At 44.3% G+C, this 12,487-nt stretch overlaps 1 protein-coding gene across 4 annotated transcripts in view; it reads right to left on the reverse strand.

The window, feature by feature from the left end:
* Positions 1-12,487, reverse strand: part of CDC27 (cell division cycle 27) — a 105,123-nt gene that overhangs the window by 23,385 nt on the left and 69,251 nt on the right. For all 4 annotated transcript variants that reach the window (XM_068263744.1, XM_068263746.1, XM_068263745.1 and 1 more), the window contains one exon: positions 7,606-7,758. In XM_068263744.1, the coding sequence (XP_068119845.1) occupies positions 7,606-7,758 (153 nt within the window). The remainder of the gene's footprint in view (positions 1-7,605; positions 7,759-12,487) is intronic.

Here is a 12,487-nt window from a genome sequence, read left to right on the forward strand (position 1 = left end):
ATTTTCCTAGTTTTATGGAATACTTTAAGAGAGTATGCTATAATCTCAGATTGTTGTGGAGGCGGTATACCACCTCTATATATAACATTACATAGTGCTTCGTATGACGAGGCAATGTCAGCTTCAGTATCCAATGACGCATCATCTCTGATGCAATGTACCCATCGTCTAACGTATGTAAGCTGGGCCGCTAAGTAGTAAAGTTGAAAGTGCGGCAGAGCCAGGCCACCATTTTTAACAGGCATACTCAGTACGTCTAAGGAAAGTCTAGGAGCCCTACCTGCCCAGAGAAAACCTATTACAAGGGCATTTATCCTACGGAACTGTGCAGCAGTGACCCAGCATGGGGACATTAATAAAATGTATAATATTTTAGGGGCAACAATCATTTTAATAATATTCACTCTGCCAAGCAGATCCAGAGGTAGCGTGGTCCAGCGTTTTAATTTACCTTCTATGTTGGATAATACCATTGTAAGGTTATTGGAAACGTAGGCATCATTACATCTAGTGATCACTATTCCGAGATATTTAAAGCTTGTGACTGTTTTTAAGGGAAGGTCACATGCCATCCTTTCTTGGGGAAAAGGGTCTACTTGTAGCATAACTGATTTAGACCAGTTGACCTTCAGTCCAGATATCCCTCCAAATTCCTCGTAAACCTCCAGCACCCTCCGTAGAGACGATGTCGGGTTATCTAGGTATAATAATACATCGTCAGCATACAACGAGATTTTTTCATGTACTCTATTAATGATCCAGCCACCTATACCGTGGTCTTCGCGAATAAAAGTGGCTAGGGGCTCCATTGCAAGAGCAAACAAAAGGGGCGATAGGGGGCACCCTTGGCGTGTGCCTCTACTAATTTTAAAAGGTTTTGATAGCTGGCCATTTACCCTGACACGCTATAGGATCAGTGTAGAGAAGTTGGACCCATTTTTTAAAAACAGGGCCAAACTGAAATTTATCTAGCACTGCCCAAAGATATTGCCAAGATACAGTGTCAAAGGCTTTGTTTGTATCCAGCGCTAGAAGGACTCGGGTGCCGGCATTGCAGTGCGAGTGCTGGAGGTTCACGAACAGTCTCCTGAGATTCAGTTTAGTCGATCTGTTAGGGATAAATCCCGTCTGATCTTGAAATATAAGCTTTTCAATTACTTGTTTAAGCCGGTTTGCAATGACCTTGGCTAAAACCTTAACGTCTGAATTTAATAGAGAGATGGGCCTATATGAATCACAGAGCTCTGGGTTTTTGTCTGGTTTCAGGAGGAGCGTAATGTGAGCTTCTCTCATGGAGGCAGGCAGAAGTCCAGAGCCAAAGGCACCTTCAAAAGTTTTAAGGAGCATGCTTGCAGTTAATTTTCTACTCTTCACATACCATTCGGAGGGTATTCCATCCGGGCCTGGTGCCTTATTGGGTCTAAGGGTTTTGATGGCATGTAACACTTCCTCCAGTGAGATTGGAGCGTCAAGTAATAGTTTGTATCATCAAGATAGGGAAGCTGACAACCATCGAGAAATTTAGGGGCCAAGGCCGGACCACCCGAAACAGGCAGGCTGTACAGTGTGCTGTAGAAGTTTTGAAACTCATTTAAAATTTCTGTTGAGGTAGAAACGATCTGCCCTGTTGTCGTCTGGATTCTAGGGATAGCTACAATGGGGGCCTGATTTTTAACAAGGTTTGCCAGAATTTTGCTGGATTTATTGCCCCACTCAAATAATTTTTGGTGACCTATAAATTCTTTGCGTTTAGCTCTATTGAGCAAGCGAAGTTCATGGTTGCGTCTGGCTCTGGACCATTCCCGGTAGTTGTCAGTAGTTGGAGATGCTTCAAATTTCCCTTTAGCTAGCATCATGCTAGATTCTGTTGTAGCCATATAGGCTTCATCATTTTTAATTGTGATACCTTTAATATGATTAAAGTGGCCGCGAAGAGCGGCTTTTGAGGCGTCCCATACTAGATTTGTTGATGTAGTGCCTGGGTTAAGATCCCAGTACTCAGACATTTGTGACATACAATGCGTAAATACTGTTTCGTCTTGAAGCCATAAGGGGTTCATCCTTAGGCCTCTAGTTCCAGTCACAGCACCAGTTAAGGAACAAATTAAGGGAGAGTGGTCTGAAATTCCATGTGGGAGATACTCTGGGCGACCTACTTTGGATAGCAGGTCATATGAACCAAGACACATGTCTATGCGGGACATAGATCTCGAGGGGTCAGAGAAACAAGAGAATACAGATTTGTTTGGGTAGTTCCAACGCCAGATATCATACATATTGTGCTTTTGAACCCATTCTTTGAAAGTTACATAACCTCTGTGGTCTCCCGGGTTAGATCTATCCAGACAGGGATCTAGAATGTTATTAAAATCTCCACATAAAAGTACAGGAGCAGGGGGCATGTTATATATATGTGAAAGTAGGTTTTCTAGGACTGATATATGGAAAGGGGGAGGTACATAAACTGACGCAATTGTTAGCGTAGTCCCTTCATACAGGATCTGCAATATAACAAATCTACCGAGGGGGTCTGAGTATGCAGAGAGAACTTTAATAGGTGCAGTTTTCGCAATTAAAATAACTGTACCTCTGGAGTAATTAGAATGCTGTGCAGCATATACATTAGCTATCCAAGGTTTTTTAAGGCTCGCAAGTTTAGCACCAACAAGGTGTGTTTCCTGCAGGCACATGATGCAGGGACCACGCTTCTTTAAGTAGTCAAAGACTAAACGCCTCTTAATGGGATGGTTCATACCTCTGACATTCCATGAGATTATTTTGAACTCAACCATTGTCAATTATATATGCAGAAATAGCGCCTACACTGCGCACTATAATAATCAATAACACTGTCAATGGAGTAACAACAGAAAAGAACCCCACCCCCAACACCCCCCCGCCCCGCAAGTTGCCCAGAACTACAACCCGCTTTTCCCCTTAACCCTTGCAGCATTTGGGAGCGTTGACTAGAGAAACAACTCCAGAACCTACCCATTTGTAATACTGACTCCAAGTTATGGCTAACAATAAACCAGTTATATGTAACAGTGCAGCGCGCATATAGCAAAGTTTTATAACCCACTTATTCATTCACTAGTGAAGTGATTCCGAGAGATTGACAGGTGATAACGAGGAGCATTGCACTATGTCTGTATACCTAGAGGGGGGAAGAGTGAAAACATACATAGAGATACCTTCCATATTATAAAGTTCCTTGACATACAGTCTGTTAATGAAAGCAGAGTATAAGGACACTTATTGCAGCGCTAGCTACCCAGGGCTGCAAATAAAGGCAGGTAAGTACAGAGTCAGGCAGAGCCCCTGTACTATGGCTTCTATATAGAGTAGAGAGATACTCAGCCAGACACATAAATCCAACAGTCCGGTCCGGTTGCCAGCATTATAGAAATTGAGAAAAGACGTTATTAAAGGCCCAGACAGAGAACATGGTTATAGGTTGAGATATATGCAGTACTGCATGAGATATCCGCTTCAGTAGCTACACACGCCTGCGAACAGGCATATTGGCCCTGGGTCTGTCTTTTCCCATAGATTCCAGCCAATTAACTGCGTCACGCGGCTGTGTAAAAAACATCACTGTGCCGTCATGTATCACGCGTAGTTTTGCAGGGTACAGCATGCTATATTCCAGGCTTTTTTCCCTAAGCATCTTCTTAACATCCATAAAAGCGAAACGCTGCTTTTGCACATCTACAGAGAAGTCTTGATAAATATGGATATCAGCTCCGTTATACTGAGTTGGTGTTTTAGCAAATCTTGTAGCTTTCAGAATATCTGTTTTGTCCCTGTAGTTAAGAAACCTGGCAATTAGGGGTCTCGGTGAAACTCCCGGTTTAGGTGTGCCCCCTGGTATTCTATGCGCCCTTTCAATGGAAAACAGCCTAGAGGGTTTAAAATCTGTAATAGTTGTAGTGATCCAGTTTTCTAAGAATATCTCAGGGTCTGTGCCTTCAACTTTTTCTGGAAATCCTACGAAGCGGAGATTATTTCTCCTGGATCTGTTCTCAAGATCCGAGAGTTTAAAAGAGTGTGCGTCAGAGATTTTGCCTTGCTGGTTAATTTCGGATTGGAGAGGCCTAACCTCGTCCTCAAGGCCACTTATGCGCCGCTCAACATCGCCAGTGCGATCACGTAATTTGTGTAAATCTGCTTTTACGAAGGATACTTCAGATTGTATAGCATCTAGCTTGACTGTGATAGAGGATTTAAGTTCCATAATCGCTTCTAAAAGCTGTAATCTGGACGGCTCACCTTCAGGGTTTGGGCCTAGTTCATTTGCAGCCACCGCCCTTTCCTCCCGGTCACTCCCCGCAGCTTTGGCAGACATGGCGTACTCACTGTGGACTCCGCCGGGCGTTGCAGGTGGTGTGCGGGTGTCCGTCTCAACCCCGTCCAGTGGGAGGGTGTCATCCATCGGGTCTGTAGTTGAGTCGCCTGGATCAGGGGAGACCGCACCGCCGCCATTTTGGGAGCCACCATGCGCGTACTGTGCCAGGCGCGCTGAGGCTGAGGAGGAAGCCTTTACGGATCTTGCTGCCATCTCGTCTCACTGATTCTGGGTTACAGCCAGCACTTGTCCGCTGCTTTTAAGCCAAAAGTCGCCGTCTGGAGTGTACAGGATCAGTCAGGATTTAAAGGTTCTGCGGAGCTCAGGCGCTGCACGTCCTCACAGCTTCATAGCCAGGCCACGCCCCCCATCTAGTCAGATTATGTAACAAGACTCATACCAAAAAGCTTTCAGCTATCAAAATTCTTTCAGGTTGGATAAACACAGAACTCAGGACTGGTATTGTTGGACCTTTCATCTTGGTTTCATCTTCATCAGCTCATCCGAATGAACAGTTAGAGTGCTAATGGACACTTGTCATAAGAGAACTAGAAACTGCCATTTTTTCCCTAAAACGACTTGCCTTTCTGTCATGAGGATGCTGTGCAGTTAATATGCTGCGTTACTCTCCTGTAATGGGTATGTGGGATAGGGGGATTTGGCTCCACTCTAACACTCCTGACTATATACTTATTCGACCAGCCTGACGGTCAAGCAACGGTTTCCTTTAAAGGACCACTACAGCGAAAAAGGTAAGCCTTTAAAATCTGGCAGAACCGACTAGTCCATCACCTCATGGGGTATGCTCATGGTTTTCAAAAGCATTTCCTGAGTGGTAGTTGCAAAGTCTAACTGCCATTCAGATAATGCTTAAAAAAGAAACAGACAAAACCCTGGGAAAGCCCCAAGAGGAGATACACTAGTCCACGACCTGTCTGTTCTGTCAGATTTTAAAGAGACTCTGAAGCGAGTCTTAAAGCAGGTCATCACTGTAAAGCACTATAGATAGTGCTAAACTGCCGCACCCCCGAGGCAAAACGAGGGGTTTATACCCAAAATCCCCCCTGCAAACTCGGGGGAGCGTTTCCTGAGGTGGCAGAGCTTAGCGCAGTAGCTCTGCCTCTTGGCGAGTCAATCCCCGCTGATCTCCGCCTCTTCCTGCCCCTCAATCTGCCTTCACAGAGAGGGGTGGGGAGAGGCGGAGATTGACGCGCATGGAGGCAGAGCTGCAGCTCAAAGCTCTGCCTCCATGAGCAGCAAAATCCAAGACCATGAAAGTAGTTGATTTTGCAGAGGGGATTTGGGGGGTATAAACCACTCGTTTTGCCGCAGGGATGTGGCGGTTTAGCACCATCTATAGTGCTTTACAGTAATAACATGATTTAAGACCCCTTCAGTCTCTTTCACTAGTTACTTTAAGCTAGAGTGATCCTTTAAGAAGAGAAAGATTTAGACAAGAGGAATGATTAAACTGAAGTACATTGATTCAAGGCCATACCCATACAGCTTTTAAAAGGGAACCTGAAGCGAGTACAATTATTTCAAATAAACATGACGTACCTGCAAATGAATATTACATACTAACCTCACCATCAGTTCCTCTCAGAAGCTCACCATTTTCTTCTTACAGTGATCCCTTCCAGTTGTGACAAGATTTTGTCAAAACTGAAATATACAAGTTGCTGTCAGTTATAGATCACCAGCTGTCAGTTATAACTGAACATGCAAGGTAATGTCCATGTTTCCCTATGGCTCAAGTGGTACAGTTTAACCTTCCTGGCGTTATGGACGAGCTCAGCTCGTCCATTGCCGCCGAGGGCGATATCTCTGGCCCTGCTGGGCCGATTTACTTCAAATAAAGTGCGCCACACGCAGCTAGCACTTTGCCAGCTGCGTGTGGTCTTCAATCGCTGCCGCTCAGCGGCGATCGCCCGCACGCAGCAGCAGAAGAGGCCCCCCGCCAGAGCCCTGCGCTGCCTGGACCCAACACTTTTGGGCAGCGCAAAGGGCTGGATCGGAGGCGTCTGCTGTCGCCATGGCGACGGGGTAAGCCTAACAAGAAATCCCGCTCTCCGCGGGATTTCTTGTTACTTGTGATCGCCGAAAGCGATCAGAAGGGCGCAGCTTTTATGCTGCCAACTTTCAGTTGGCAGCATGAAAAAAAAAAAATGACATTGAAAAAACCCTGCCGCCGCCACCCTGACAATTTAAATAGAATGCCAGGGTGGTTAACAGTGTGCTGACCAGGCAGCTGTTATGGGGTAATGGCCATTTTTTTTTTTTAAATGGAGGACGGATAATTCCATTGATCACAGTGGACAAATGGGACGAAGGAGAGGAGAAAGAGACTGAGGAGTAGACTACACAGTAGGTAAGTATGACCTGCATGGTTATTTTGAATTTTTTATTTAGTTCAGGTTCTCTTTAACTCTCTTTTATCTATGAAACCTTTCCTGTTGGCAATGAACAGCGTTGTGTGTTTGTTTCAAAACAACTCAACTTTGGTTTCATCTGTCCACAGAATATTTTGCCAGCACTGCTGTGAAACATCCAGATGCGCTTTTGCAATGTTGTAACGTGCAGCAATGGGGTTTTTTTATTGTTTTTTTTAGACAGCAATGTTTTTTTTAAGTCCATCATATTCTACTTTGCATCTTCAAACTCATAGGGGGACATTTATCAAGAGTTTCAGACATAATATTGGTAGATTTTATAAATCCATACAGAACTGTCTCAGAGATATAAAGAAATCACTAAATAGTGCAGATTCCTTCTAAAACTTGTAAAATAGGAGGAGTGAGGAAGGTCTCTCAGACAGTGCAGTGTGTGAGGGGGATTGCTGTTGCCGAGGTAACCAATGCAGCTGCTGTATTGATATCAGTGGCTCTGAGGAGGAATTCAGGAGGGGAATGAGCACTTCACAAATCACATCTAGCCTGCACTGCTGCACTATCTGTAGAACTGCTATCAAGCACTTCTTAATCTAAAGCAGTTTAGGGATGGATTTGCACTTTTCTTAATTGGTGCAGCTCTAGAAATTCATGTTAAACTGCCACTATTACCTAGCATTTAAGAAGGTTCTTATCATGCAGAACTGTTCTCCCAGCTGGTTAGAACAGTTTAAGAAGAAAAAACTGTCGGTAATGCTTTGATAAATCTGCCCCACAGTTCCTACACCAACCAGCTTCTATGTGGCCTAAAATATTTTTATGTATTTTATGCATCCCACAAACAATTACAAGTCTGAAGAGTGGTACCTCTGGTGAATTTTTGTCCATGTCAGTGAGATCCTTGGAGAGCACAGACAGAGCGACATCCTTCTGCAAGTGCCAGAGTGTGGTGGAGTAGATCTCCATACCCTCAACTCGATAGTTTTCAATGCGTCGCACTTCTGAAAACACGCGTTCTGCCTAAAGGTACAGGGAAATAAAGACATAACTGAAAACTAGGCAACAGGGGGAAGTATACTGAACTAACTTCACTGTCACAACCATCTCTATTAATCGTTTCTAAGTAGTGAATGGAAAACTGAACAGATTTTATATAGAGAATTACTGTAGTCATGATTGGACATTTGTAATATAGCCGCCACTCTGCATTGGATTATAGTGAAACCACAAAGAAAAACATGGCATATAAATAGACAGGGTTAAGGTAGATCCTAGCAATTGCTATGCAATGCCGCAATTAGCATTTCCGCAAGCCCTTGACACTATCAGTCAGAGGCCCAAATTAACTTTCACTGCCACTAATCAGGCATCAAAATATGCCTTGCTTGCCGCATATTATGGCATTGCGGCGGGGGGGGGGGCTAGGTTTTTAGGGTTAGGCACCACCAGAGGGGTCTTAACCACTTCACCCCCCCCCCCCCAGTGCTAAATTTCTCCATCCCTCTGCGCACCGCTTCACCCCCATGGACGGAGAAAGGCACACTTGTTTGTTTACTGGCTGGGAGTGGGCGGGGAACTCTCGCGCACACTCCAGCCAGCCCGCACAGCAGGTGACTAATTAGACGTTAGGAACAAGCGTTCCTAAATCCAATTAGCCTCACCAATTGAGAGTAGAATGAAGACGGCTTCAAACAGAAGCCGTCTGCATTCAAAACAATGAAAGATAAACAAAAGTGCAGCGCCCGATCGCGCGCCCCCGCAACCCGCGCGCACACACACCCCGGCTCTGCAGTACAATGATTGGTTATGGGGACTCCAGTCCCCACTAACCAATCATAGTACATAAATACTGGAGTGGAAGCAGCGCTGAAAGGGAAAAATTGCGCTGGTGTTTCAGGGGTAAAACCCCTCAGTTGTGAAACGGTTAATGTGTAACTGTTGGACATAAAATAAAAAGTCAATTCTTTATTTTTACCTGGTAAACAGGTAATAAGGATGCTAATCAGGCAATAATAAATGATCATTCCCCAGTTTACACTACTTATTTGGTACACAGTAAATTTGGTACACAAAAGAGAAGTTGCAGGGCATGCTGGGTTGTCTTTTTTGCTTCTCTACTTCCACTCAAACTTAACTAATGCAGCCTGATTGGCTGAAGCCTCTTTCCCTCCTGTTTTCCCCTCCCACACCTCTGTTCCTCTCTGATTGGCCAAAATTTCTCATGCTGAAACAATGCACTTTCTATAGTGAAGTGCGGGCAAATCAGGCAGAGGAGACTAATGGCGGATATTTCATCACGACTGGCTTCAAAATAGCCACATCAAACATGGAAACTGCCTAGAATAGTATTCTCTACTTTTCCTTTATAAAATTCACAGGAATCATAATGTGGACAGTGTAATACATGTGTTATGTAAGTAGAGCAAGTATTTATCTACTTATATATTTGTTTTGTTTTTTCCTGAGATAGTATGGCTGACAGCTCTTCTTTAAAGTGAACCAGAGACGAAGCACCCTTATGTATTTTACCATATACAGGATCTTCTCAAAAAATTAGCATATTGTGATAAAGTTCTTTATTTTCTGTAATGTACTGATAAACATTAGACTTTCATATATTTTAGACTCATTACACACAACTGAAGTAGTACAAGCCTTTTATTGTTTTTCTTATTGATGATTTTGGCATACAGCTCATGAAAACCCCAAATTCCTATCTCAAAAAATTAGCATATTTAATCTGACCAATAAAAGAAAAGTATTTTTAAAACAAAAAAGTCAACCTTCAAATTATGTTCAGTTATGCACTCAATACTTGGTCGGGAATCCTTTTGCAGAAATGACTGCTTCAATGCGGCGTGGCATGGAGGCAATCAGCCTGTGGCACTGCTCAGGTGTTATGGAGGCCCAGGATGCTTCAATAGCGGCCTTAAAGAGACTCTGAAGCGAGAGTAAATCTCGCTTCAGAGCTCATAGTTAGCAGGGGCATGTGTGCCCCTGCTAACCCGCCGCTATCGCGCCGCTAAACAGGGGTCCCTTCACCCCCAAACCCACCCCCGCAACACTTGGTCGTGGAATTGGTTGTTCCTGGAGGCAGGGCTAACGGCTGCAGCCCTGCCTCCAGTCGCGTCTATCAGCGGCGCATCGCCGCCTCTCCCCCGCCCCTCTCAGTGAAGGAAGACTGAGAGGGGCGGGGGAGAGGCGGAGATACGCGCTGACAGACGCGCGTGGGGCAGGGCTGCGGCGGTTAGCCCTGCCCCAACCAGGAAGAGGGGATGCGCAAGGAGGGGGATTTGGGGGTGAAGGGACCCCCGTTTAGCGGCGCGATAGCGGCGGTTTAGCAGGGGCACACATTCCCCTGCTATCTATGAGGTCTGAAGCGAGATTTATTCTCGCTTCAGACTCTCAGAGTGTTGGGTCTTGCGTCTCTCAACTTTCTCTTCACAATATCCCTCAGATTCTCTATGGGGTTCAGGTCAGGAGAGTTGGCAGGCCAATTGAGCATAGTAATACCATGGTCAGTAAACCATTTACAAGTGGTTTTGGCACAGTGAGCAGGTGCCAGGTCGTGCTGAAAAATTGAATCTTCATCTCCATAAAGCTATTCAGCAGATGGAAGCATGAACCCACTTTTGAACCAGAAACAGCGGCAGAAGCACCTTTCCTGGGCTACAGAGAAGCAGCACTGTACTGTTGCTCAGTGGTCCAAAGTACTTTCGGAAATCAAGGTGCTAGAGTCTGGAGGAAGACTGGGGAGAGGGAAATGCCAAAATGCCTGAAGTCCAGTGTCAAGTACCCACAGTCAGTGATGGTCTGGGTTGCCAAGTCAGCTGCTGGTGTTGGTCCACTGTGTTTTATCAAGGGCAGGGTCAATGCAGCTAGCCATCAGGAGATTTTGGAGCACTTCATGCTTCCATCTGCTGAAAAGCTTTAAGGAGATGAAGATTTCATTTTTCAGCACGACGTGGCACCTGCTCACAGTGCCAAAACCGCTGGTAAATTGTTTACTGACCATGGTATTACTTTGCTCAATTGGCCTGCCAACTCTCCTGACCTGAACCCCATAGAGAATCTGTGGGATATTGTGAAGAGTAAGTTGAGAGACGCAAGACCCAACACTCTGGATGAGCTTAAGGCCGCTATCGAAGCATCCTGGCCTCCATAACACCTGAGCAGTGCCACAGGCTGATTGCCTCCATGCCACGCCGCATTGAAGCAGTCATTTCTGCAAAAGGATTCCCGACCAAGTATTGAGTGCATAACTGAACATAATTATTTGAAGGTTGACTTTTTTGGTTTTACAAACACTTTTCTTTTATTGGTCGGATGAAATATGCTATTTTTTTGAGATAGGAATTTGGGGTTTTCATGAGCTGTATGCCAAAATCATCAATAAGAAAAACAATAAAAGGCTTGAACTACTTCAGTTGTGTGTAATTCATCTAAAATATATGAAAATCTAATGTTTATCAGTACATTACAGAAAATAATGAACTATCACAATATGCTAATTTTTTGAGAAGATCCTGTATATCAGTGGGAACATTAGAGAAAACACCTACCCTGCTCTGTTTCATCCTTTACTGCTCAGTCTGCTTGTTATCAGCCCTGATAAAATCCCCGACTGAGTATTCAGTCTGGCTTTGCTCAGGAACCATTATAGCAGAGTCTGTCTTCTCCGATGTCTTCTCAAGCCCAAGCCCGCACTCTTCTGGCTCTGTTATAATGACATGGCTATAATGATTCCTGAGCAAAGCCATACTGAATGCTCAGTGGGGGATTTTATCAGGGCTGATAACAAGCAGACTGAGCAGTAAATGATGAAACAGAAAGCAGGGTAGGTGTTTTCTCTAATGTTCCCACTGATCTATACGGTAAAATACATGAGGCTGCTTTGTCTCTGGTTCCTTTTAAGTGTAGGCATTGTTCGAGAGAGGGTTCTGTGTGAAAGAAAGGTTAGGTTTAGCCACTGTAAAATAATTTGTAAACATTACCGATATTTTACTGGTGGAATCCAGCATTAGAATATCGCTAATTGTAGCAATATCCTACTAGCGGCAATCCCCTGCGCTCTCTTTTTCAGGAACCTTTTTTCCCCCCATGTATGCAGATCCTCTGGTGACTAAATTAAACACTGTTCCTGCCTGAAAACCTTATGGTCACAGGTTGCTGGTAAAGTATTCATTTCTGACCAGGTGATGGCAACGTCTACTTCTTGCTACCAGAATGCTGAATGAGCAGCTTCAAGAAATGTTGGAGGGTAGCTGTTCAGTCAGTCAAAGCTGCTTCCCACTCATCTCGCCTTATACAAAGCAAAGACCACAGACTAGAAGAAGCAGCCATGATTACAATGCTTCATCCATTAGTATCTTGCAGCAAATCGCAGGCGTCTCACTTTATAGCGTAGCATCAGAAGATCTCCTGCAGTACCCTTACCACAGAGGAAGCATATATGGTCTTATGTTTTCACAGAGACTTTTTCTATTTGCCTAGAAGGACCCGTTCCAAGAAACAACTATTACTCCTATTTATTATTATTATTTACCTCAGGGTTAGTCTTCCCTGAAAGTCACTTGTAAAGCTAGGTACACATTTTAAAGCGGGATTGTCACTATAAAAAAAAAAATCATATTTCAACAGCAACTGGTCTGAGTGTATTAACCTCCCTGGCGGTTAATTTATTTTGCCAAATGGGCAAAAATCCTTTTTTTTTTTATTTTGTTTCATGTAAAGCTACCAGAGTGGTAGC

Source organism: Hyperolius riggenbachi, chromosome 12 (genome assembly GCF_040937935.1).
Source record: "Hyperolius riggenbachi isolate aHypRig1 chromosome 12, aHypRig1.pri, whole genome shotgun sequence".
Taxonomy (NCBI): domain Eukaryota; kingdom Metazoa; phylum Chordata; class Amphibia; order Anura; family Hyperoliidae; genus Hyperolius; species Hyperolius riggenbachi.